The 26835-nt window shown below is 38.9% G+C and overlaps 1 protein-coding gene and 1 pseudogene across 2 annotated transcripts in view; both read left to right on the top strand.

The window, feature by feature from the left end:
• The window catches only part of UACA (uveal autoantigen with coiled-coil domains and ankyrin repeats), a 94137-nt gene that overhangs the window by 25541 nt on the left and 41761 nt on the right, over window positions 1–26835 (top strand). The window contains exons 1-2 of one of the 2 annotated variants that reach the window (XM_049613815.1): window positions 21540–22282; window positions 24464–24597. In XM_049613815.1, the coding sequence (XP_049469772.1) occupies window positions 22244–22282; window positions 24464–24597 (173 nt within the window). In that variant the 5' untranslated portion in view covers window positions 21540–22243. Of the gene's footprint in view, window positions 1–21539; window positions 22283–24463; window positions 24598–26835 lie in introns of those variants that run through there. The other variant, XM_049613814.1, reaches the window with a different exon arrangement.
• LOC125910107 (cytochrome c oxidase subunit 1-like) lies at window positions 7267–9270 on the top strand (annotated as a pseudogene).

Raw genomic sequence — 26835 nt, 5'->3', positions numbered from 1 at the left:
CTGGGGCGCCTGGGTTGCTCAGTCGGTTGAGCGTCCGACTTCGGCTCAGGTCATGATCTCGCGGTCCGTGAGTTCAAGCCCCGCGTCGGGCTCTGTGCTGACAGCTCAGAGCCTGGAGCCTGTTTCAGATTCTGTGTCTCCTTCTCTCTCTGACCCTCCCCCATTCATGCTCTGTCTCTCTCTGTCTCAGAAATAAATAAATGTTAAAAAAAAATTAAAGAAAAATAAACAAAAAGTCCATCGGAGGTTAAAGTGCAGTTTGAAGTATAGTGGCTTGTCATTGGCTGAGTTGTGACAGTCTCTCATTGGCTGGGCTGTTGCTGGGGCCAGAGGAAAGCCTTTCTTCCTCCTGTTGGGGTAGTAAAGTAGTAGCTAATAGTACGAAGTGCACGATGTGTCTTTTCCTGTTGGGTCTGCAACTGGGGACCCCTCGAGCCCGACAGCTCCCCTTCTGGCTGGCTTCCTGACTGCATTTTAGTGAGGTTTCCCTTTACTAATGGTCACTAAATAAATCTATCAAATATTCTATCAAATAGAGATTTTAATCTAAGAGATGTATTGCAAACCTTGCTGCTTTCTTTGGTTGGGCTTTCCAGATCTTATTTTCTGGCTTGGTGTAAATGAATAGAGGAAAAAGCCATTCTGGGCCAAAATTTAGCGTATATACTTGGGAATGCTTACCATATAATGAAAGAATTTAATCTATAAAAAGGTCACACTCTCTAAGGCAATTGTAGGGACGCCTTGGCTTAAAATAGCTCAGTATACACACTTCCCAAAGAAACCATGAGGCACCTTTTATCTGGTTATTATTAGCTTTACTAATTCATTTACCACAGGTTTCCTTCAAAGGTGAAACTCCCGAGTACAGTCAGTTTCAGAAAACTTTTCAGTAGAGTATTTGTTATAAAAGCAAACCATCCACATTCAGATTTTTAAAAATTTAAATCAGAAGTGTTAAAGGATTGTTGGGCGCCTGCACAGAGTCAGTTGTGCATCTGATTTCGGCTAGGTCATGAACTCATGGTTCGTTAGTTGGAGTCTCACATCCGGTGAGCTCGAGCCCCGCTTTGGGTGAACATGAGCCCTGCTTCGGGTAAAACGTGAGTGCTGCCTTGGGTGAGACCTGCTTCTCTCTCTCTCTCCCCACCTTTCCCCCCCACTCTCTCTGCCCCACACTCACTTGTGCTTACTCTCTCTCTCTCTAAAGAAAAAAAAAGTGTTAAAGGATTGTCATGTAGGTTTCTGTGTTCTTAAAGATTCTTCTCTTTGAAGGGCACAACTTTTTCTGAGTATATGTGTTAAAAACATTTCTATGTGTTATTTTCTATCAGACTTTATGAATACCAGCTAGCCTGAGATGCGATACAAAGCCAAATATTTGTAAATGTTACTTGTGTGATCACTTTCTATCTGAAGTGATCGGGTTTAGAATGAATTCTTTAATTTCGATATTTGTTAATTTCAGTTTCTTTAGTCCCTGTGCAGATACTTAATTGCCTATTCCATGCAGTCAAGTGGCTAGGTTGGTAAGGGTGCAGCTTACTCCTTGCTCTTGAGGAACTTGTAGACAGACGAATGGGGGAGACCTTATTACAGCGCTAACACATTTAAATAGAAAGCTACAGCTCTATGTAATAAGCTCTGTGAAGGAGAGGTATTCCAGAATATATGACAAGGAAGGCTTGACTTGGCCTGGGAAGTCAGAGGAAGTTTCTCTGAAAAAGCTGAGCTGCTGCGATAAAAAAAACCAGGTTAAGTAGCAGAGAGGAAAGGAAGGGTGTTCTCAGGTACCCTGTGAGGGCACTCGGTGCTTCTAAAGAACTTTCCTATGAAAAGAGATTGGAGGGCAGGAGAGAGAATATCCAACTATAGAGGCCAGTAGGGGCCAGACCACGAAGAATCTTTGAGGTCATGTTAAGGATTTTGATCTTGAGGGCAATAGGAAGTTTTTTAAAACGTGTAAGTGTGCTAAGTTTCTGTTGTAAAAATAGATCTATTTGAATAACTTAGTAGCTATGCTCTCTAATCACATCTTAGCACCTTGGCGGTAGCAGCAGTTAGTAGTAGCAGTAATAATACTTAACTGCGTTTATTTTGCACTTACTCTGTGTCAGTCCTTTGGAGCATACCCAAGGTATAAATACATTAACTCTCATTCTTATAACTAGTGAGGCGGTTGATATTTTACAGATAAGCAAACTGACGTGCAGAAGGTGTAAGTAATTTGACCAAGCTCATTAGCAAATGAGTGATTGAGCTGGAAACTCAGCCCAGGGTTTTCTGATGCTAAATCCCTGTGGGATAATAGGACTTCACCCAAAAATTGTCCAGTGTGCACTTTCTGACCAAACTGTACATTCAGACAGGCTATTAAGGATGTTTTAAATAGTGATAAATTAATGCTTTTTTGAGTTTGATTTTTCAAACTTCATTGAATAAAAAAGAGCTTCTCCTTGTTGCCAGCAGAGGGAGCCAGAAAGATTGATATTTTAATAAGTTTTGGAAATCTCCAAGTTAGGAGTATTCATAAGCAATTCTGTTGAACTCATATTAAGAATAATTGTTTAGATTAAATATGTATATGGTGTGGTCTCATTTTGATTTAAAGGTAAATGTGTATCTAGGTATTGAAAAGAAGTCTGGAAAGACAAAATATAACATTATTGTTATCTCTTAGCAGTGGTTTTGCTAGGTTTTTTTCTTTTCCACCTTTTTTTTGGAACATATTAATCTTCTAGAAGTTTTCTGCCATGAACATGTATTATGTAGTAAAATGTAACTCTTATTTGTAGTTTATGTAAGCAGCGGAAGGGCTATCAATGGTTTATAAAGTGTTTAAAATGCTTTTTGAGACTAAAATGCATCACCCATCATTTTAATGCATTATTAATTTACTTGGGGTATCTTTTTTATATTGACAAGGTAAATTTAGGCCAACACCTATCTGAATCTTCAAAATTCTGAATTACTACAGCCTAAATTTAAGAAAGTGTATCAAGTAGAAATAAAAAATGTTTTAGATTCTTGGTTGTCCCATTAATAAGAATATTGTAGAATATAAAAGAAAAAATTCATTATGATTAATATATTTAATAGGATTCAGACTCAGAACTGAGTTCATGGTATTCATGGTATCAGCTTTCTCTTCCATCTATCTTATAGAATTGGTAAATAGTATAAAATCAAGTTATCACTTCAGTGAAATGATTTTTAATAACCTGTACCTTTAATTGAAGTTTAGAATTAGTCTAGGAATTTGACTTTAATTTTTAATATTTTAAAAGGTTTATTTATTGTGTGTGTGTGTGTGGGGGGGTCGTTAGTACATGCACACATGTGAGCAGGGGAGGATGGGGAGAGAGAGAGAATCCCAAGCAGGCTCTATGCTACCATCACGGAACCCAGTGCGGGACCTGATTCCGTGAACCATGAGATCATGATCTGAGCCAAAACCAAGAGTCGGACACTTAATCAACTGAGCCACCTAGGGTCCCCTGGAATTTGACTTTTAACTCTGCCACTTAGTAGTTATCACATGTTGGCAAGTTACTGAACCGCTCTAAGTTTCTTTTGCTTTATATGGGGAATGAAGATGGTAATAAGTCTTCTTTGGTCATAGTTGAGGACTATCAGAAGCATTTGCAAAGTGTTTATTATTACAGTAAACGTTAATTTATCAGGTTTGCAACCTTAGTTTTGTTTTTGCCACAAGCTCGCTTCCAACAACTGAACTGATTTGTCCTTTATAGAATCCGTATTTGCCCATACCAATAGCCGCTGTAGGCACACAGATTCATCATGAACTACACTTACCTACAATCATAGGCATCTCACATTATATTTAGCTACCAAAATATAGCTATGCATCACACAATTCTTTCCCCTTTAACCCTTTGTTTCATTCATGTTCTGTATTAAGCAACTTTGCTGCAGAAACAACCCACAAGTCTTGGTGGTTTCTAACAACATTACATTACATGTAGCCTTTGAGCTGCCTGTGGAGAGTGGTTCTACTCCACATGCTTTCATTCTAAGACCCAGACTGAAGGAGCAGCCTCTCTCTGGACCTGCCATTGCATGGTAGCCAGAACTCAGAGGGCTGGCTGAAACTTGTGACACCCCTTAAAGCTTCTGCTCAGGTGTGCCGTGTGTCATGACCGCCACAGCGTGCCGCATGGCTGCACTCCGAGTAGTGAGGCGCAGGGACAGATACTCTTCACGCTGTAGGTATAGGCGAGTTATAAACCGGGCAGGGATGTATAAGCCTCTTCCAAGGATGGGGATGATAAATGGTGAACAGTAATGTAATCTACCACAATTTGTCCTCTTCATCACAAATGCCAACTGTGTTCCCTTCTGCTTACAAAATACATTTATCCCTTCATCAAGGAAAATGCCTCAAGAATTTCTTTCAATTGCATTAGGTTTATAGTCTAGAACCTCTTAGAATTTGTACGTCTTTTATGTGTGTAGATTTTCTTGATCCGGAGACCAGTTCTCTTCAACCCTCCACCCCCTCTCCACCCCCCACCCCCCACCATACAGTGATGGAACAGGGATAGGATATCCACAGTGAACATTCCTGTTAAGACGTAGGAATAATGGAGGCACCCAACAGTCTCTGGTCCCTGGCAGTTAATTGTATTGTATCAATTGGATTTTTGGGTGAATGTAACGAGGGCTCCTTTTCTTGGCACTGGAGGATGTTCCTTGATTTGGCCCTGGTCATGTTCCCATGGGTAGCTCCCTAGTCCATTGTTTTCCATGGCTCTTGGTTATGCCCTTTGTGAGGTGTTTCTTTTAATATATCATCTGTGTCCATATTTGAACAGAGTATTGGAGGGGATGCCCTTGTTGGTGAGGGAATGAGGTAAGGGTTAAACAGCTTTACTGGTCTGCTTCTTGCCTGTAGAAACCTGGGGCCCATTAAATATGATCTAGGAGTCACAGACCCTAAACTCAGGCTGGGGGCTGTTTTGGAAGTTGTTTTTTGTCTTTTTATCTATTTGAGTCAGATCCAGGTGCCGACAATCATATCCTCGATCCTTTGGCAGACGCATTTTTCTCTAAACTTCAGTTCAGTTGCCTTGAGCTTATTGGGCTTCAATGGGACCACATCCTTAGGCTCTTCCTGTGGGGAGTCCCCCTCCGAGCCATTTTGTTTCATTGAAAGGATTTGCTGGGTGAAAGGAAAACACTTGTTTCCTTTACTCACTGTCCGCTGAATGCTTCTTTTGTACTCCCAAGTGCGTGTGTGTGTGTGTGTGTGTGTGTGTTTCCATACCAGGCTGTTCCCTGATTCTCTGTGAGAACCAACTGGGTGTCCTACGGTTTAACTTAATCCTGACACTGACTACCTAGACTTAGCTCAGACCCCACAGGTTAAGGACTCAGTCCCACTAGACTGTCCCCCTCTCACTTTGGACATCAGTAGCAAGTCCAGTCCTTTCACCAAGTTATCTCATTTTTCACATGTCAACAATTTTATTTACTGCTACATTATGTGGTTGGCTGTCTTTCCAACCTCCACTAACCATTTCCTGGCTCTCCATCACCCAGCTTTAAAGCCTACATCACATACTTTTATTATTATTTGTGACAGTGGTTGTTAAGGTGTAGCACCTGCCTCTGGTACCAGTTTCTGCAGTGTTCAGCTTTATGGTAGTAATTACCTTCAAATTGCAGTGGCTTCTCAAAATAACAAACTTATATTTCCTAACCTATGTTATAGACTATGGGTCAGCTCTGTCGAAACAGCCTGTGGCTCCCCTCCAGACCCCAGGCTAAAGGAAAAGCCCTTATATGAGATATGATAGTCTCTTGACTGAAGCCAAGACTGGCACAAACTTGGACGGCTGCTTCAAGGTTTTGCTTAGATGCGATGTATATCCCATCTGTTCATGTTCTGTTGGCCAAATCATATCTCATGGGTGATCCCCAAATCAGTGACCTAGGGATGGCTATTCTTTCCCTATGAGATGATACACAGGTCACATGTCTACATACAGAGAGATACCTAAACATATGTGTGTGTGTATAATAATCTTGCAAGGAAGCAGGGGAATGGCTAGTCTCAAATAATACAGTCTACCATAACTTTCTCATGTAGTTTTGGATGATGCATGAAAAATCAGAATAGTGTGTGTGTGTGTGTGTGTGTGTGTGTGTGTGTGTGTGTGTATTTTAAACTTAATGGCATATTACCTTACTATACTATACTGTATGGACTCTCCAGAGAACTAGAACTAATAGGAAATATATAGATATCTATAACTATGAGAGAGATAAATTAATTTACTTTAAGGAATTGGCTTATATAATTGTGGGGGCTAGAAAATCTGAAATTTATAAGGCAGGCTCACAGGCTAGGAGCTCAGGCACGATTTCTGTGCTTATAGTCATGAGACAGAATTGCTTCTTGTCAGGGAATCTTCAGTTTTTGCTCTTAGGGTCTTAAAATGATTAGAAGAGGCCTATCCACAATATTAAGGGTAATCTCTTTACCTCAAGTCAACGTATTTTAGATGTCAGTCACATCTACAGAGTCCTTCCTGGTATTGTCTGGATTCATGTTTGTCAAAACAACTGGGCACCATAGCTGAGCCAAGGTGATAAAGAATTGCCCTTCATATACACATAGTGCTATTTTGCAGATAGGAGAATATGAACACAGAGAGTATTCTCTCATAGGTCTCATGGTAGAGCACCAACAAATTAGCTTGATCGTAGCTAATAAACGCCGTATATTTTGGCCGAAGATAACTGAGCACCTAAAACGGGGTTTGGCAAACTGTGGCCTACTGCCTGTTTTTATAAATAAAGTTTTATTGGAACATGGCCATGGTTATTCTCTATATGTTGTCTATGGCTATTTTCATCCCATAAGGGCAAAGTTGAATAGTTACAACAGAGACTGCATGGCCTGCAAATCCTAACGTGTTTACCATCTGGTTTACACAGAAAATGTTTGCCAACCAACCCTTAAAGAATGCATGGAAAAGAAGCTTGTGATTTTTGCTTTGTCATGGTTTACTTCTACTGCAGCGTCTTCATCTGAGGATGAATGTATGCTCATTAAACACTACAGTAGCAATATTATTAAAGTATTATTTAAATTTTATTAGATTTATAAAAATTAACGGCTTATTAATTTTTATTGCATAGCCATTCAGCTTTTCTTTTAGATCGCTTAATAGAGTTCAGGTTTTGCCGATAAAATGCATATGAATGCTGGTTGTTTAAAATGAATACTTGTGCATCTTTGGGAATAGAAAGTACTTCTTCCACAAAATTTTATGATTTTCATACTATTATAATTACAGATTTCAATGTACCTATTTTCTTTTAAGATGGTAAAAATGTAATATTAGTGTGCCTAACTCATCCCCTTTTTTATTTTCAACTAATCATAAAGCTCTTGGCACTCTTTACCTTCTATTCGGTGTCTGAGCCGGTATGGTAGGGACTGCCCTCTGTCTCCTAATCCGAGCCGAACTTGGCCAACCTAGTACATGATTAGGAGATGACCAGATTTATAATGTGGTTGTCACTGCCCATGCCTTTGTAAATAATTTTCTTTATGGTGATACCCATTATGATTGGAGGATTCGGAAACTGATTGGTACCATTAATAATTGGGGCACCCGACATGGCATTCCCTCGGATAAATAATATAAATTTCTGACTTCTGCCTCCATCCTTCCTACTTTTACTCACTTCCTCTGTGGTAGAAGCTGGGGCGGGGACTGGATGGACCGTATACCCCCCTCTAGCTGGTAATTTAGCCCACGCGGGAGCATCCGTAGATCTAACTATCTTTTCCCTACATCTTGTAGGTGTCTCTTCAATCTTGGGCGCCGTTAATTTCATCACCAGTATTATTAATATAAAACCTCCTGCCCTATCTCAATATCAAACACCCCTATTTGTCTGATCAGTTCTAATTACTGCTGTCCTACTGCTCCTATCACTGCCAGTTCTAGCAGCAGGGATTACTATGCTACTGACAGATCAAAATCTAAATACTACATTTTTCGATCCTGCCGGAGGAGGAGATCCTCTTTTATATCAACACTTATTCTGATTCTTTGGCCACCCAGAAGTTTATATTCTAATTTTACCGGGATTCGGAATAATCTCACATATCGTCACTTACTATTCGGGTAAAAAGGAGCCCTTTGGCTATATGGGAATAGTCTTGGCAATAATATCCATTGGCTTTCTGGGCTTTATTGTATGAGCCCACCATATGTTTACTGTGGGAATGGATGTCGACACACAAGCATATTTTACATCAGCCACTATAATTCTCGCCATTCCTACTGGGGTAAAAGTATTTAGTTGACTTGCTGCCCTTCATGGAGGAAATATTAAGTGATCCCCTGCCATACTATGAGCCTTGGGCTTTATTTTCTTATTTACCATAGGGGGTCTAACGGGCATGGTACTAGCAAACTCTTCATTAGACATTGTCCTTCACAATACGTACTATGTGGTAGCCCACTTCCACTGTGTCTTGTCAATAAGGGCAGTATTCGCTATTATAGGAGGCTTCGTCCATTGATTCCCCCCATTCTCAGGGCATACTCTCGATAATACTCGGGCAAAAATTCACTTCACAATTATGTTCGTGGGCGTCAACATAACATTTGTCCCTCAGCACTTCCTAGGTTTATCTGGAATGAATGCCTCGACGTTATTCTGATTACCCAGATGCACATACAACTTGAAACACAAATTCCTCAATAGGCTGTTTCATCTCATTAACAGCAGTTACGTTAATGGTCTTCATAGTCTGAGAAGCCTTTGCATCCAAACGAGAAGTAGCTATAGTAGAGTGAACTACAACTAATCTCGAATGACTACATGAATGCCCTCCTCCAAACCATACATTTGAGGAGCCAACTTACGTATCCCTAAAATAAGAAAGGAAGGAATCGAACCCTCTTAAAAACTCGTTTCAAGCCAATACCATAACCACTATGTCTTTCTCAATAAAGAAGCATTAGTAAAAAATTACATAACTTTGTCAAAGTTAAATTATAGGTTTAAACGCTTTATATTTGTATGGCATATCCTTTCCAGCTAGGTTTTCAAGATGCTACGTCTCCTATTATAGAGGAGCTCCTACACTTCCATAACCACACACTAATAATTGTATTTCTGATCAGTTCCCTAGTTCTTTACATTATTTCACTAATATTAACAACTAAACTTACACATACAAGCACAATAGATGCCCAAGAAGTAGAGGCCATCTGAACCATTCTGCCAGCTATTTTAATTCTCATTTGATTGCTCTTGTAGAATATCCATAAAATTGAATTCGACTATAAGATGTGCTTTTTTTTACAAACCAAAGAGTAGATGGCAGCTTTAGTTAGTGAAGAGAGTCTAGGCCCTGGGCCCAGACAGTCCTGGGTTTAAATTTAGTGGCTTAAAACAACAGCCATTTTATTTGCTGCTGACTTCATGGGTCAACAGTTTGAGCTGGGCTCTGTTGCATGGTTGTTCCGCTGGTCTTACTCATGTGGCTTCTGTCATCTAGAAGCTCCTCTAGGGGTTGCTTGGTTGGAGATGGCCACACTGATAACGTCTGGCATATTATGCTAGCCAGCACGGCTACCTGGCATGATTGGGCAATCGGGATCTTTCTGTCCCGAGATCTCTGGGGCGCCAGGAGGCCAGCTTGTTCATTCTGCCCGCAGTATGCCAGGACCAGATCCCTTGAGACCTAGATTCAGAAGTCTCACAAGCCACATTCTGTTTGTCAAAATAAGTTACAAGTCCCGCTCAGATTCAAGGGATGAAGAAATAAATGCCATCTCTTGATGGGAAGCGTGGCAAAGTCACATGGCAAACGGATGGGCTTATAGGAATGAAAGAAATTATTGGTGACTGCACAATCCAGCACGACTATAAATTGCTTAGTTTCTGTATGCCCCATTTGGAAAGTAGAAATAGCAATATTGACCTGAAGAGTTCCTTAAAGTTTAACAATTACCTATATAGAGAGCACTTGGAAGATTTTCTTAAACAGTTTTGAAATTGAATCTTTATGTTAAATATTGTGCTTTTTATTATAGACCTAAATATCATGAGAGTATTTATTCTTTCTCCTTATTACCTTGGGTATGTATTTTTTTTTTTAATATGGGAGACGTATATTAAGACTCGAAGGATATCCTATGTAAAATACCAGCGTAGGAAGAGTTATACTTTTGTGTAGAACTATGGGATTCATTCAATAAATAAAAAGAAAAGCGATTACCTTCTAATGTGTTTACAAAAACATACGTATTCCTGTAACCCTCTGTGTGTTTATATTTCCCATTTAAAATTTAAACAATACTGACCAGTAGTATAAGGTTTGTATCAGTTTAATTCTAGAAAAGTCTTTTGCAAACATATTTTTGTTTGGCTAATGTTTCCTTGCAAAGCCAAGAAAAAATAGAAAACCAAAGGAACAAAAATATCTTATTTTTCATTGTGGTCAAACCCCATCAGAGGCTTTTCTGTAAGTATATCTGTTTTGCTCTTTACTTTGTTAGGAATAAACATAGAATGCTTCCTAAATCTGTCCCATTTTGAGATATAAATATATATCAGACTGGCAAAAATGTTTGTTAAAACTTACCAGAAGTACTTCTTTGGTCATTGGTGTGTGTAGGGTGGGATAGGAGGCATATAGACCTTCCTCAGTTTTTAACCTTCATATTTAAACAATTTCACTCGTGGCTTATAGGCATTCAAAGAACTAATTTGAATACATTTTTCTATAAAATTTTCTAGGGACAAAGTTTATTCTTCCTGAATAACCAGTTGCTTACTATCTTAAATCTTCCTTCTATAGCCTGGGAGCTCTATTCTTGTATGATAAACATTGTAATATCATAATGTAATGTTTATAGTTACATTTAACTATAAATGTGTTAAAGATCCATTTATATAGTTACTTTGGAATGTAAAGCTTCTTCTAGTGAGGAAAGGTGAAATAAGTGATACTACAAAACAAATAATGCTTATTAAAATTGGAGAGGTGATTTCCTATCTGTATTTTTCATAAACTCTTTTGGGTGCCTAGCCAGTTTTAATAAAGGAACATTTGTTACAGGAACTAGTTATAGGAATTTGTTAAGGAACACCTGTGATAGGGAGGGGTATTTATACAACTGACTACAATAGACTCAAACCAGGTAGTTAGGAAATCTTATCTGCAAAGCAGTGCTTTCGGAGTCTTTCTGACTCCACTTCTTTCATTCTTTTTCTTTTTCTTTTTCTTTTTCTTTTTCTTTTCTTTTTTTTTTTTCAGATTTCATAGCCACTGTCAGTCCTGAAGATGCTAGATTTATTATTTAAATAGTAATAATAATAATTATTATTGTTATCTTTTTTGTCCATGTTATTTTTATGGAGTGAAATTCCATTAAAGAAGGATTTAGCTTGTTATTGTCTTGGTCAGAAAAATAATCGATGGCATATAACTTTCCCTTTCCTCTATTTGTTTCATTGAGCCATAACTACATACTTTCAGATCGTACAGTGGAAGGGTCGAGAGGTAAAGGGAAGTGGATGGGGCATAATTAAATAAGGATAAGGCAAAATGAAAAAGGGAAGAGAGTCGGGGGTCAGGGAGAAAGAAACAGGATGTACAGCTCTTGTTTTTCTGGTTTATTTTAGCATTCTTCTTTGCCTTTTCGATTATGTAAGCTCTAATTTGCTGTTATGTAAGAGGGGGGAATAAATAACCTTTTGACTACATGGAATGGGGGAAATATTTCTAATTATCATCAATCCAATGAACTGTAGAACAGTTCTTAATTGTGCAGCCTAATCTGCAAGGAATGTTTATGCTCCATGAGCCTTGCCTTCTGCTACTCGCTCAGTTTTCAGTTGTGTCGGAGCTTGTCTTGGATTTAGTTATTGGGGAATGTGGGCAATTGTAGAGTCTTATCAGTACCTGTGCTTCGTTTCAGTCAGATATTCAGGGCGTTTTGCCCAAATGTACATGTTGTTTAGTTTTTATTTAGGATTTTAACCCCCTTGGAGAAGGCTTTATTTAGTTGCCTCTGTGTTCTTTTTATTTGAAGAGTCTTATCTTATGAATATGATTATGAAATCCTATTTTGGGGGGTGCTGTCTTTCTTCTATGGTGGATTTTTTTTTAGTGTAGTTCATTGTAAAGGTTGTTCAGGTTTCTAGGTCTGATGTGGGTGAGGTAGATTATAATATCTATTATATTAATATAATTGGCGAATCTTACATTTCAAGGCAAGTTGAGATTCAGCTGGTTATTTTAAAGATAAATTCTTGAAGTGAAAAAAATAGTACGTTAGGATGATTTATTTGATTTATGTTTTTAGACTTGATCCTAAAGTGGCCAAAAGAACCCTATGAAAAAGAATTGCTGTAGTCTTCAAAGAAATCACTTTTGAAAGATGTTTATGACACAGCTGGGGAATCCCACGTTTGACAACTGGTGGTACCTGCCTTCCCCTGTACTCTCATCTCATTCTGTGATCCTTCTTACTCATCATATGTCAACTATACTTCTTTCAAACATGCTAAGCTCCTTTCAGTAGTTGTCCCCTCCATCTGAAACAGAAATTCTCACAGTCTGGCTGTTCCTTTTCATCCAGATCCCATCATCAGTATCACCTTCCCAGAACTTTGAGGTTACCCAGTCTGTCTCCTTGAATCTATCCCCAGCATTCCATCAACATCTCCTTTCCCATTCTTACCTGACACTTTCTTGTTTTCCTTCATTGTTTATCTTATCCCATTAGAACATTAAATTCAATTAGAAGCACTCTGATAGTTTATGGCCTTGATGGTGGTGATGGTTTAATGGGTGTATACTTTCCTCAAACTCATTGAGTTTATGCATTAAATATATACAGCTTTTTATATGTCAGTCATACTTCAATAAAGTGGTTTTTTTTAAAAAAGAGAGACTTCAAGTGGTTTATTCACTGCTGTGTCCCCGGTGCCACGCATGACCTGTGGTTGGTGCTTTGTAAAAGTAAGGTATCCAAATGTGGAAACTTTCATCCTTTTTTACTATAAAGGATATCTAAGCTTATATTTAAATTTTAAAAGCACACTTACATATTTTTACATCAAAGATTTATTTTCAGATGATTAGAGAAATGGAAATAGCTTAATTAGTGGAAAGCTCCGGACAAGAAGTCATAATAATAGGATTCTCTGATCATTCTGCAACTAATTATAGTGGACAAAATTCCGTAATCTCCTAGTGACTCAATATCTGCATATATAACATGAGAAACAGTGTTAATGTTTCATGTGATGAAGCTGAGTAGGTTGTAAGGGTAACACCGTTCAGGGATTTGTCGATTCCATTAAGGAATTTTCTCTTTATCCTGCGAGAATAGAAAGGTACCGAAGGATTTTAAGTGGGCGGGACAGGGTATACGCAAGGGAGCGATAGTGGTGGTGGTATGACGAGGTTTACATTTTGGGAAAACCTCTCCGGCTACAGTGTGGAGAACACAGGGAAGGGTTGGAATGAATATGGCCGGACTGTTCGTTGCTCAATGCGGTCATCCTGGTGAGGGATGCTGCTAACTTAAAGTAGGGTAACATTGACGGACACGGAGATGAGCAGTGGGATTTGAGCAATAATGGGGGGAGAGAAATCCACCAGGACTTGGTGATGGAGGACCAAAGAGAGGAAGGTGTCAAGACTGATTTCTAGGTTTCTCTTTTGTACAGCTAGATAGATCAACTAGACACATCATTTGCTGTGTACGTATAACTTGGAATGGGGTCAGGTTTCAGGAGGAAGAACGTGTTTTTAGTTTGGGACATGGAGGTGCTTTTAAGAAACTGAAGAAGAGCTTTAGGAAGATATTTAAATACGTGGGCCTGGAGCTTAGGGAAACTTGGGTCACAGGTGCGTATGTAAGTCATGGTGGATGGATTCCAATTGACAATCATGACTATGAAGTACCATACTTTGTAAACTATGAGGCTCCAAGTTGTGTTGGTATTTTCCTAATTTGCAGTGCTGTTTTGTTTAATTTCTATTTTTTTTAATAAACATGTTTTATTATTTTTGAGAGGGAGAGAGAATGAGCATGAGCAGGGGAGGGGCAGAGAGAGAGAGAGACAGAGAGAGAGAGAGAGAATCCCAGCAGGTCTTGCGCTGTTGGTGCGGAGCCTGACAGGGGCCCGAACCCACAAACTGCGAGATCATGACCTGAGCGGAAGCCAAAAGTTGGCCGCTTAGCTCACTGAGCCACCCAGGTGCCCCTGTGGTGCTGTTTTCATCCTGGTGACTTTCTACTCATCCTTCAGTAGATGGTTTCGTTATTATTTTCTATAAAACCTTTCTGATTTTTCTCTTTTGAACTACCACTGTACCTCACACACAACTATTATGGTATTAGCACAGTGTATTATGATTACATGCATGTTTACATACAAATCTGTCTTTTTATAGTGTGAGATCAAGAAGAAAGCGACTACTGGATTTTACTCTCTGAATTGCCTGAGACCAGGCTTCCTGTCTGTTTTTCTCCCCATGGTCTACCTGACACCCAGCGTGTAGCATGATACATAAATGATCATACATATTTGAGAGTTGAGGGAAGTATTTGTATCCGTTTATACATAGATGCTCAGTAAGTTTTTACTGAACAACTACCTTATCCAGTCGTCTGGCAGTTTTTCAGTACTTGTTTTATAAACCTTGCATAAAAAAACAAAATTCTCTTGCTGCTTCTCTTTATCCATGTTAAGCATTTTTTTTTATTTTGGGGTTCATGGACTCCATATTTGTAGGGAGATCGGTGAAGTCTCTGAAAACAAATGTAAATTTTTCTGAATACGTGCTGGTATATAATTTTTAAAGCAGGATCCATTGCTTTCACCAGATTCTTAAAGGGGTCCATGGCACCAAAATTATTAAGATCTGTTAGATATTTTTATTAAATAGTTAAATATTTTAGCTCCTTTGTTTTAAGCAGTTTCCCATGAACGTTTTGCTGTCATCCTGTATATTTCTCTTTAGAATAATAAACAAAAAATTGCCTGTAGGTTAAAACTTGTCATCAGTCATTTTAGCTGTATTCTGTTGAGTCTACCTCTTAAATGTAAGTATTTTATGTGGGTTTGCATATATTTTAAAGTCTCCTTATTTATTTGCATCTATATATTTCTTCTCAGGAGACCTTCTATCCTAAATATTGAGTAAATGAGGCAACCGTTGGACTCATGTAGGTTTAAAAACAATCTTGATTTAGGGTGTCTGGGTGGCTCAGTCGGTTAAGCGTCTGACTTGGGCTTAAGTCACGATCACACGATTGGTGGGTTCGAGCCCCGTGTTGGGCTCTCTGCTGGCAGCTCAGAGCCTGGAGCCTGATTCAGATTCTGTGCCTCCCTCTCTCTCTGCCCCTCCTCTGCTCGCACTCTGTCTCTCTCTGTCTCTCAAAAATAAATAAATGTTAAAAATTAAAAAAAAAAAAAAAAAGAAATCTTGATTAGATCTTTTAACAGAAAAGAGATTAGAGGTTTGTATACAACATTTTTGATAATGGTCTTTCTTCATGGTAGAATTATACCTTTTATTTTAACATACAAACTGAAATGTATTATAACTTTGCTACACTGCATATGCATTACTTTCATAAAATTTTTAAACATCTCATAATTTCCAAAAAAGATATGAATTTGCAATTGATGTTAATATGAGGGAGTCACTGTCAAAAAACTTTCAAGTGACTTCCTTTATGCTGATTTAGAGTTTAACATTATCATCCTGTTAGGTCTAGAAAGCGAAATAACTACTTGTGTTAGAGTGATCTATTTGTTCTCTAGAAACAGTTGTATTTTAACATTTACCATACAAAGTTGGGCTTGCTGCATTCTGAGTTTGATGAATATCTTTATTTCAAATGAATGCAGTCCCTGACTTTAGAAGGATGTTTGTTATGATATACAATAAACATTAGTGCTCCTTAAGAAACTTAACGGTTTCTTTTGAGAATGCTTTTGTTTGAGCATTGGGACACCTGGGTGGCTCAGTCTGTTAAGCGTCTGACTTTGGCTCAGGTCATGATCTCATGGTTTGTGAGTTTGAGCCCCCCATTGGGTTCTGTGTTGCAGCTCAGAGCCTGGAGCCTCCTTCGGATACTGTGTCCCCCTCTGTCTTTGCCCCTCCCCCACTCATGCTGTCTCTGTCTCTCATAAATAAATAAAATTTAGAAAATTAAAAAATGTTTTAGAATGCTTTTGTTTGATATCACAGGGCTTATCTTGATAGCATATGACTATGGACTCACCAAAATATGTTGAAATGTTAACAGCTTGATTTTAATCCGGGGAGGACTGAGTAGAAAGGATATGCTTCGTTTCCTGCCATATTAGTGAGCCCGTGAAGGGCCTTGGTGATAAGCATGTAAAATAGTTTACAATTTATACGCCAACCAGACTTCTTGGACCAAGTATCAAAAGTGTGCGAAATACACAGAAGCTGAGAGAATAGTTTAGTATGGTGAATGCTCATGAACCTATAACTTGGCTTGAACAATTATTAGCCTATAGTTAATCTTGTCTCATCCGTATCCTCACCGTCTTGTTTTTTTTTTAATTATTAATCACAATGAAACTGTGAGAGATTGCATTTCTTTCATTTATTGTATTTTTAATTGTGGTAAAAAACACATACAATTTACTGTCTTAACTGCTTTTAAGTGTATAGTTCACTCGTTAAGTAGAGTCGCGTTGTTGTGCGGCTGATCACCAGCATGTTTTCATCTTGCACATCTGAAAAGCTATACCCATTAAACAATAACTCCCCACTTCCCTCTTCCTCCAGCCCCTGGTAACCACCATTTTACTCTCTGTTTCTGTGATCCGACTGTTCCAGATACCTCATGTACGTGGAAGCGTACGGCGTTTGTCTTTTGGGGACTGGTCTACGTCACGGAGCAGAATGTCCTCCAGATTCGTCCATGTTGTAGCATGTGACAGAATTTCCTTCTGTTTTATGGTTGAATAATATTCCATTGTACGTATACACCACATTTTGTTCATCCATCCATCCATGGACATTTGTGTTACTTCCACATCTTGGCTATTGTGAATACTTGCTGTGAACAGGGTGTACAGATACCTCTTTGAGATCCTGCTTTCAATTCTTTCTCATAGATACCCTGAGTAGGGACTGTCGAATCATATAGTGGCTCTGTTTTTAATGTTTTGAGGAAACGCTATCCTGTTTTCCATGGCGGCTATACCATTTTTCATTCCCACCAACAGCACATAAAGGTTCCATTTTCTCCACATCCTTGCTAACACTTACTCTTTCCTGTTTTTTTTGATAGTAGTCATTCTAATGAATATGAAGTGATACCTTATGATGATTTTGATTTGCATTTCTCTAATGATTAATCGTGTTGAGCATCATTTTAATGTGCTTGTTGGTCATGTGTGTATTATCCTTAGAGAAAGGTCTGTTCAAGTCATTTGCCCATTTTTAGTTGGGTTATTTGTTACTGAGTTGTAGGAGTTCTTCATATATTGTGCATATTAGCCCTGTATCTAATATGTAAATATAAAAATCTAATATGTAATTGGCAAAAATCTTCTCCCATTCCATAGGTTGCCCTTGCACTCTATTGATTGCGTCCTTTGATGTACAGAAGTTTTTAAGTTTAATGTAATCGCATTTGTTATTGCTTTTGTTGCCTGTGCTGTTGGTTTCATATCTAAGAAATCATTGTCAAATCCATTGTCCTGAATCTCCCTCCCTGTAGTTTCTTTTTTTCTTTTCTTTTTTTTTTTAAGTTTATCTGTTTTGAGAGAGAGAGAGAGAGTGCATGTGTGCGTGTGTGTGTGTGGGGGGGGCGTGGGACAGAGAGAGAGGGAGAAGGAATCCCAAGGAGGCTCTGTGCTGTCAGCGTGGAGCCTAACATGGGGCTTGATCTCACAACCTTGAGATCACGACCTGAGCTGAAATCAAGAGTCAGACACTCAACCGACTGAGCCACTCAGGTGCCCTCTTATAATTTCTTTTAAGAGCTTTGTAGTCAGGGGTCACCTGGGTGGCTCAGTCAGTTGAGCATCCAACTTCGACTCAGGTTATGATCTTGCTGTTCATGGGTTTGAGCCCCATGTCAGGCTCTGTGCTGACAGCTTAGAGCCTGAAGCCAGCTTCAGATTCTGTGTCTCCCTCTCTCTCTCTGCCCCTCCCCTGCTTGTGCTCTGTCTCTCTCTCAAAAATAAATAAATAAATAAATAAATAAGTAAATAATAAATTTTGTTTTAAAAAAAGAGCTTTTTTTTTTTAAAGAAAATGTTTATTTTTGAGACAGAGCATGAGTGGGGGAGGGGCAGAAAGAGAGGGAGACACAGAATCCAAAGCAGGCTCCAGGCTCTGAGCTGTCAGCTCAGAGCCTGACGCGGGGCTGGAACTCACAAGCGGTAAGATCATGACTTGAGCTGAAGATGGATGCTTAACTGCTTAACTGACTGAGCCACCCAGGTGGCCCTAAAAAAAAGAGCTTTGTGGTCGGATCTTAAATTTAAGGTCTTAGTCATTTAAAATTCATTTTTGTATATGGTGTGATACAAGGATCCAACTTCAGTCTTTTGCGTGTGTATATCCAGTTTCCCTAGCACCATTCGTTGAAGAGACTCTCCTTTCCCCTTTGAGTAGCTTTAGAACCCTTGTTGAAAATCATTTGACCACATATGTGAGGGTCCATTTCAGTAGTTTGCGGTCTTGTTTCATTGGTCTGTATATCTGTCTTTATGCCAGTGCCACGCTGTTTTGATTACCGTAGTTTTATAAAATGTTTTCGAATCATTAAGTGTGAGACCTCCAACTTTGATTTTCTTTTTCAAGATTATTTGGCTGTTTGATCTTTTTTGAGGTTGTTTGGCTGTTTGGGTGCCTCTGAGATCCAATACGAATTTTAGGATGGAGTTTTCTATTTCTGCCAAGAAAAAAAAAATGCCATTGGAATTTTGATAGGGATTGTTTGAATCTGTAGATCACTCTGGGAAGTATTGCTATCTTAACAGTATTAAGTCTTCCAAGCCACAAACTGCCTTTTCCATTTATATGGGTTTCTCCTCTAGTTTCTTTCAGCAATGTTTTATAGTTTTCAGGGTACAGGTTTTACACCTCCTTGATTAGGTTTATTCTTAATTATTGTATTCTTTTGGATGCTATTGTAAGTGGAAATATTTTCTTTCTTTTTTAATTTTTTTAATGTTTATTTTGAGAGAGAATGCACACGCGTGCAAAGTGGGAGAGGGACAGAGAGACAGGAGGACAGAAAACCCAAAGCAGGCTCTGGGCTGTCAGCACAGAGCCTGATATGGGGCTCAAACTCACTGACCGAGAGATCATGACCTGAGCTGAAGTCGGACACTTAACCGACTGAGCCAGCCAGGCGCCCCAGCTGTGTGCTTTTCACATATGACCCTTCTTAGGTAGTTTCCTTCTGTTTCCAGTTTGTTGAAGTTTTTATCATGAAAGATGTTTGAATCTTGCCTAATGTTTTTTCTGTATCTGTTGAGATGCTCATGTGATTTTCATCCTTAATTCTGTTGATGTGGTATATTACACTGATCAGTTTTCATATGTTGAACCATCCTTGCATTTCAGCAATAGACACCATATGGTCATGATCCTTATAATGTGCTGTTGAATTCAGCCTGCCCCTGGATTATTTTGATTCTTTTTAAAGCAAAAACAGACGTACGCAGTAAGCTAACAAATAAACATATGATATAATGGCAGATACTGATGGGTATTTATTACGAAGAAAAGTAAAACAGGGCAGGTCAAGAATGGTAGGAGTAAGGGCGCATGGCTGGCTCCGTCGGTAGAGCATGCGGCTCTCGATCTCAAGGTCGTGAGTTCAAGCGCCATGTTGGGTGTAGAACTTACTTTAAAAAAAAGTAGTGGCGGGAGTAGAGTGAAGCTGGGGTTGTTTAGATTGGAGATTTGAAAAGCCCTCTGAGGAAGTGTCATTGGAGAAAGTGAGGGAAGAACCTGCAGGCACGGGGGACAAGCAATGGTGGGACTTAGAGTTTCTGAGAAATAGCTGGGAAAGAGGGTGTGAGAGTGGGAACAGGAGGTTGTGACAGAGGGTGGAGAGGCTCAGGATGTCCACAGTGGAGGAGAGCACATAAATCCCATCTCCTGAGCCTTAGTGTGAACAGCTCCTTATATGGCTTTTATTACTCATTACAGATTTCCTCCTTTTTATTTCCTTTCCCTTGGCTGTCTATTTCTAGAAAGAATGTGCTTGCTTTGTTAACCAAAGAACAGGGCCTGAATTTTATCCCAGATTTCCTCTGAAGAAGGGTGAAATAGAGTGGGTGGAGTCTCAGGGTCGAGCCAAGAATCCATTGTGATGTCTGATGCGATTTGGGGAAAAAAATAATTGTTTCAAAAATAATATATTATGGAGTATGACCTTATGTATTTTATAATTAGCATATGCGCCTAATATTTTAAATTTAGTAGGAAATGGATTGCTTAAGTTCAGAACAATTTTTTTTAATGTTTTTAAATTTATTTTTGAGAGAGAGAGAGAGCACAAAGCAGGGGAAGGTCAGAGAGAGAGAGAGAGAGAGAGAGAGAGAGAGAGAGAGAGAGAGAGAGGTAGACATAGAATCTGAAGCAGGCTCCAGGCTCTGAGCTGTCAGCACAGCCTGACATGGGGCTCGAACCCACGAACTGCGAGATCATGACCTGTGCCAAAGTCGGATGCTCAACCGACTGAGCCACCCAGGCACCCCAATGCCTGGACTTAGTTCGTAACAGTTTTTAACTGGCAGCATGATCTATAGTATAGCACTTACCTCCTTCTTATAAACACTTGTGTTGGAATGTTTTACATTCCCATGAAACAATTTTCCCAAATTGGTCTTTTTGGAGGAAGCGTAAACTGTCACGCTCTTGTGGTAATACACGGTAAACAACACCCTGGAACTTGTGGATGTTTGTTATTTTCCTTGATAAAGTAAGGAACATTGGTACAAGTATGTTAAACGTCATAAAGAATGTAGAGGAGTCGTCTGCTTTGTCTCCAAATAGATTTTATTTACCGTCTAGCCCAGTGTTCAATATCTATTTGCCTCGTTAGGTTTTTAATCTATTTTTTAAAAATTCCTGAATCCAGACAATTTGACTTTCCACTGGTAAAATATTTACTTGTTGTATCAGGCAGGGTGCTAAACTTAGACATGAAGAGTACGGAGTTAAATTTAAAATTTGTCGAAAGCATTCATCATGATGCAGTCTATTTAATGTCTTGGCAACGCCTCTTGCTCTTCTCATTTAACATGTTAGGAGACAGACTGGCAGCAGTTGTAAATTGAAACCTGGTTGTATGCAGAGTAAGCCCGACAGGGGTATGAAGGAAAATGGAGAAAATTTGAAAGCGTCACTCTGTATGTGTTTGTGTATTAAATTAAAGTGTGACACATTTGCTTAAAATAGAATTTTATATCCTGTTTATCAAGGCTGTTGTAACTTCACGGTAGATCCGAAGACTGAAACTGGTTTCAAATGTTGTCTTGTGGAATAACCAAATTCGTCTCTTAACAGTGTTGTCGTGATGTCACGCGATGTATAATAAGCACGTTTTACAATGTGTTTGAGTCATTTGTCCCCAGTAGACCTGAAATTTATTACTCAGAGGAGAAGCATGCATTTACAGTATATTCTTAGCTGCTCTTTTCTATCACTCAGCTGTCAAGGCCTATGGAATCTAAAATAGAACCTGACCAATGGGAGACTGTCTACCCCTTGTTTACAGGAGGATTCGGAGGTGGACAGTTTTATCATGCACTGCAGCGTCTGGGTTGCAGTGTTGAGGCAGGATGTAGAGTGCTGTGCAGGTTTTCCAGCAGAGTCCCTGAAAGGGACAGCTTTGAAAGACAGCGTCTAAACAATAAGAAACAGGAGGAGTTACGGTACCTGACTCCGGCCGCTCGCAATCAAGTGCTGTTCAGCAAGGAAGATAATTTTCAAGCGGTATGAAGGCGGAGAAGGATCCCGAAGATGAAGAAAATATCGTTAGAGATCCAAGCTAAGTGTAGCACAGCATGAAGATTGTAGAGCAGGAAGATTTGTAAAGCGAGGGACGGATTCACTGGTTAGGAGTTTGTCTGAGGGCGTGCTTTGTGAGCTGCAGAGATTTGTAACCCAAGGCGAAGCCGTTTGCTGCTAGCGACAAGAAACTAAATCCTGTCTATGATGAACTGTTGGTTTTCTTGTGCTCCTAAGAACAGAGTAGGTATCCCTGTAGCGCAGTGTAACAAAAGATTCTTGGTTAGGCTTTCCAAATGGTATTCTTTTAAAGTGGACTACTGTTTTATTAATTTTGGTCTCCTTGTTTACTATCTTTCTGTTTGATTAGTAGGCTGGGGTTAATGATAGAAAACAAAAGTTCTTGTTTCTTTTTCTGGATTTAAGAAGCTCATAATAGAATCTTCGTAATTGAGCAGTGTTTCTGTTAACTGACCGTGGACCAAATGGAAACGGCACTTCGTGAAGTGGAACTGAAAAATCACATGAGAATATGAGACTTTGGTCATGTTTAACTATCTCCTAAAAAGCCTTACTTTAGGGTTTTACAATTTTTTCCAGTGTTTTCAATAACTCTTTTCCCCAGCAGCAAGTTTAATTGGAAATAAAACAGATTGTTTTAGCTGCAAGGATAAACTAATCAATTTAGAGCCAGTATTTGTGTGTTAAACGTGACTTAATCCCTTAGGCATTTGAAAACACAAAGTCTCTTAAGCCTGCATCTACTACCACTCCCCAGTTTCGAGTCTGTAAACTGTTTTGTTTTAAAGCTAAAGAAGGGGGTGCCTAAAATGTAGTGTAGACCTTGAGCCAATAAACAGGGCGAGTCTCAGAGTTGACAATTTGTGCTTTTGAAGTTAGGCGGAAGTGGGCTCATCTCCAAATTTAACTGATTTAGAGGCAGCAATTCTGAAGTCTCTGTAGGTTCTTGAACCGGATTCCATTGAAACATTTCACTTCAGGAGTGGGTTAAAAATGTAACGTATTTATCTTTTTCTCCTATTCAAATTTCATATGCAGTTTCACTTTCTTTAAGTATGTAAGGAAGACATTGCTTATTTAGCTAGAAGACTGGTGATTTTGTGTGGCCGTTTGAAGGAGATAGGTGATATTAAGCAATCATAATGATGAAACATTTAGAGGATATGCTTCAAATAAGAGATTCATTTTTTCTCCCTCAGGGATTTGTTATGGTATTTGTGGACACAGGAATTGTTTGTAAGTTTAAGTGAAAAATAGGTACATCTTTCTTTGTTCTGGAAATAATACTGGGCTTAGTACAGAATTTAGCAGTAGGTTTACTGTATAATATTTTAAAAGGCTAAAACCTTACTTGTTTAAATAATGTATGTTTTAGTTCTGGGTTCTACATTTCTGCCTACTAAGAAAAAAATCCAAGTTATTGGCCTTGGAATGTCTTGAATATATTTTCTCCAAAGCTGAAAATAACCTTGATACAATGAAGGTGTATATCATGTGCTACATACTCCTATTTAAAAAATTTCCTTTAATCTTCCTCTTAAATATATGTACTGAGTTTTGTTAATATAAAAAAATCTTTTTTGTATGTTGAATGTAAAAAAGAAGGGAGAAAATGAAAGTCACCTGTAATCCTATTATTTTAGGATTTTAAAGTAGTTAATACTTTAGAGGCTTTTTTTTTTTTAAGTTTGTTCTATGTGGAAGTTTCTTTTTATTCTAATATGTAAGCTTGATGAATTGCTTTCTGTGTTGAGACAGAGACAGTGTACGTGTGTGTGTCTGTGTGTGTGTGTCTAATTTGCATTTATAAATATATTCCCAACAGTATCTTTTAAATAAGGTGGGGGGAGGGAGGTGTTTTAAAATGTGTACAGAATTCCACTGCATCTAAGGTCTTGGGAGATAGGTAACCAGAGCCAAATCTGAAAGTATGAGTTAGAGAGTAGGAGAAGGACACATGATTCTGGAAGTCATGAGAAGTCTTGGTTGGGTTTGGCGCCTTATGTTTTTCAATGTCCCTGGAGCCTTGACTTTTCTCATTTGTGAAATGGGGATGATGATTTTAGTTTATGGGGGTTGTTTGCGTAATTCATGCCTGGCACGGGGTACGTCTTCGGCAATTATTAATTTCCTTTCTTGGCTCTGAAGGGAAAGAAAACAGAACGTGAGAAACATGCCCTTTCTCAAAAGCGTCGTTTAAAATGCTTCTTGAATATCAGGTGTTTGGAGAAGCTCTTCTCGTGAAGTCAGCATCGCAGGGAGAAGGAAATGTGGGATGCGACTCGACATTGAATGATACATTATGCAGTATTGTCTTCCCTCCTCTTCCTTCCTGCTTTAGAAAGTCTTGCTGATATAGTATATAGAGTAGGCCATGTTTACTTTTTTTTTTTCTTTTTGTAGCATGCAGCAGATTGGAATAAATATGATGACCGACTGATGAAAGCTGCAGAAAGGGGAGATGTAGAAAAAGTTTCCTCCATCCTTGCTAAAAAGGGCATCAATCCAGGCAAACTAGACGTGGAGGGCAGATCTGCGTAAGTATTACTGATGCTAACTCCCCAAAGGGGATTTGGGTATGCTCTTGGGACACAAGTGAAATTTGTGAATTGTGGCTATCAACTTATTAATTTAAAAAGCCTTGATCAAAAACCATGCTCTACAATCTTTCACACATTGCTTTTCAGACATCATAGACTCATAACTGTCCTCAATTTGAAAGATTTTCAAGCTAGACAGAGAATGCTAAAATACTACCCAGTGGTCTAGTTGTTTAGGCTCTATGGCAAACCGTAGCCTGGGTTGTTTGGTGCATTTCTGTGTATCGCCTTTTTCATATTCCTTATCCTGTTTGATCCTTGCAGCGGCCCTCTGAAAGCAGTAGGAGAAAGTCTACAGAGGTTAAATAACTTGGTCTAAACTCATGAAAAGTCACAGAGCTGGGATGTGAACCCAAGTTTTCTGTGTTGGAAGAGTTTTCTGTAATTACACGGACTTTTCCTCTCAACTCCCGATCTGTTTTTATATTCGGTCATCATTTTAAACAAGAATGTGTAGAACAGAAGAGGCAGAATAATTAGTGTGTCTTAGGGAGGCACAGGGGGTGATCCCACCCTTTGGCTTTGGGGTCCCCGAGAACGACTACTGGCTTGTTGACCTTCTTATCTTTCCTCCCGCCCCTCCCGAATCTTCTTCACTTGCCTTCCTGTTGAGGGTGGGAGCAGTTGGGTTAAAGGGCAGGTGTATGGTCCGGCACCATGCTCTATAATTACAGCAGTTAAAACCACTGGGAAACCTTCCAAAGTTAGAGGTGAAAAGTCTCATTTCCTAAAATTCCTCTCAGTCTTTCATGAGTTTATTTAGAATATTATAACTGGAAACCAGATACTAAATATAGAAATGAATATTAGGAAGTGGATAGTGAAAGTTTGATATAGATCAATATGTTAGGATGCTTGTATATTTAAGTACAGGAAACATAGCAAAGCACGACTTAAAAATCAAGTTGGTTTTTAATACCGGTAAGGTTTGAAAAGTTCCAAGTTTTTCAATGCTGTCTCAGTTTTATCAAGTGGGCAGTCTGATAGCTATGACAACATTAGTTATTTTCAGTCCTGCTCCTATTTTCGCTAAATTTGAAGCTATTTTTAGGGCTCACAGTATAAACAGTAAAAATTTAACATCTAGAAGTGACTTTGTTTTTCGTGTTTCTTTTTTCCCAAATGCCAACATGTTAGAAGATACAGGAAATCTTTGGGATGAAAATCTTCAGTGAAACGTGATTTCTTCAGTTCTGCCTATCCATGCTTTGGATGTTTTGAATGAATGATTGCTTCAGTTTCTGTTAATGTCTTTTAAATCTGAGGTTCAGTTTGGAGTGAAATTATTTGTATGGATGGTCAGAGTTATAAAAATCTGGTGTAATTTGATGAACTATGAACTTTAGTTTGTGAAATATGTGAGTAGTTCTAGTCTCTAAGGTTTTCACTGCAGGAAATAGAAGTCTTTTAGGATTCATGAGATAAAATATTTTCCTTTTGCTCCTTGCACACAAACTGTATTCTTCCTAAATTGCATACAAACTGTATGCTTCCAAAAGCATTTTGTATATAGGACATGTTGCAAATATGCTTTCTGTATATTATGTAATTACAAAAGTGAGTTTGTTTTGAATGACTTGGTTTTTTTTTTTGTTTTTAATTTTGAAATTTAAGACCAAAGTAACCTGTGCTTCTTGACCTCAGTCCAGTTTCAGAAATGAAATATTTGAAGCCTAGCCATAGTCACTGCAAGGACTTGTTTTCTTCCTGTTCACCTCTCTCCTAGGGTTCAGCCCATTGCCAAAGCAAAATGGGACAGAGTCACCGGAAATCCCCACTGCCACTTGGAAAGTCAGATACCAATTCCTGTCCCTCTGTCCCCTCAGGCTGTCAGAAGTGACGTTTGTTTGGCTCCCAGCTGTTTTCTCTGGAATCAGTAAATGCTCCTCGGCAAAAAATGGCTTCAGATACCACCCTTGCCTCTCTGGGCCTCTCTCCTTCCCTGCATCCTGGTCTAGATATTTTTCACTATCTTGTTAGCTTACTGATGCCCTCACACAGATGTCATACGATTTATGTGGTTTTTCCCATTGTCCCGTATTACCTGGGTTTCCTGTTGTGGAAACACAAATACAGGTCTTGTTTTTAAAAAGATAGCTTCTGGGACGCCTGGGTGGCTCAGTTGGTTAAGCCTCCAACTTGGGCTCAGGTCAAGATCTCACGATTTGTGAGTTC

The sequence above is a fragment of the Panthera uncia genome, assembly GCF_023721935.1.
Source record: "Panthera uncia isolate 11264 chromosome B3 unlocalized genomic scaffold, Puncia_PCG_1.0 HiC_scaffold_1, whole genome shotgun sequence".
Classification (NCBI taxonomy): Eukaryota; Metazoa; Chordata; class Mammalia; order Carnivora; family Felidae; genus Panthera; species Panthera uncia.
Note: the sequence above shows the minus strand (reverse complement) of the source record. Positions and strands in the feature narration are given on the sequence as shown.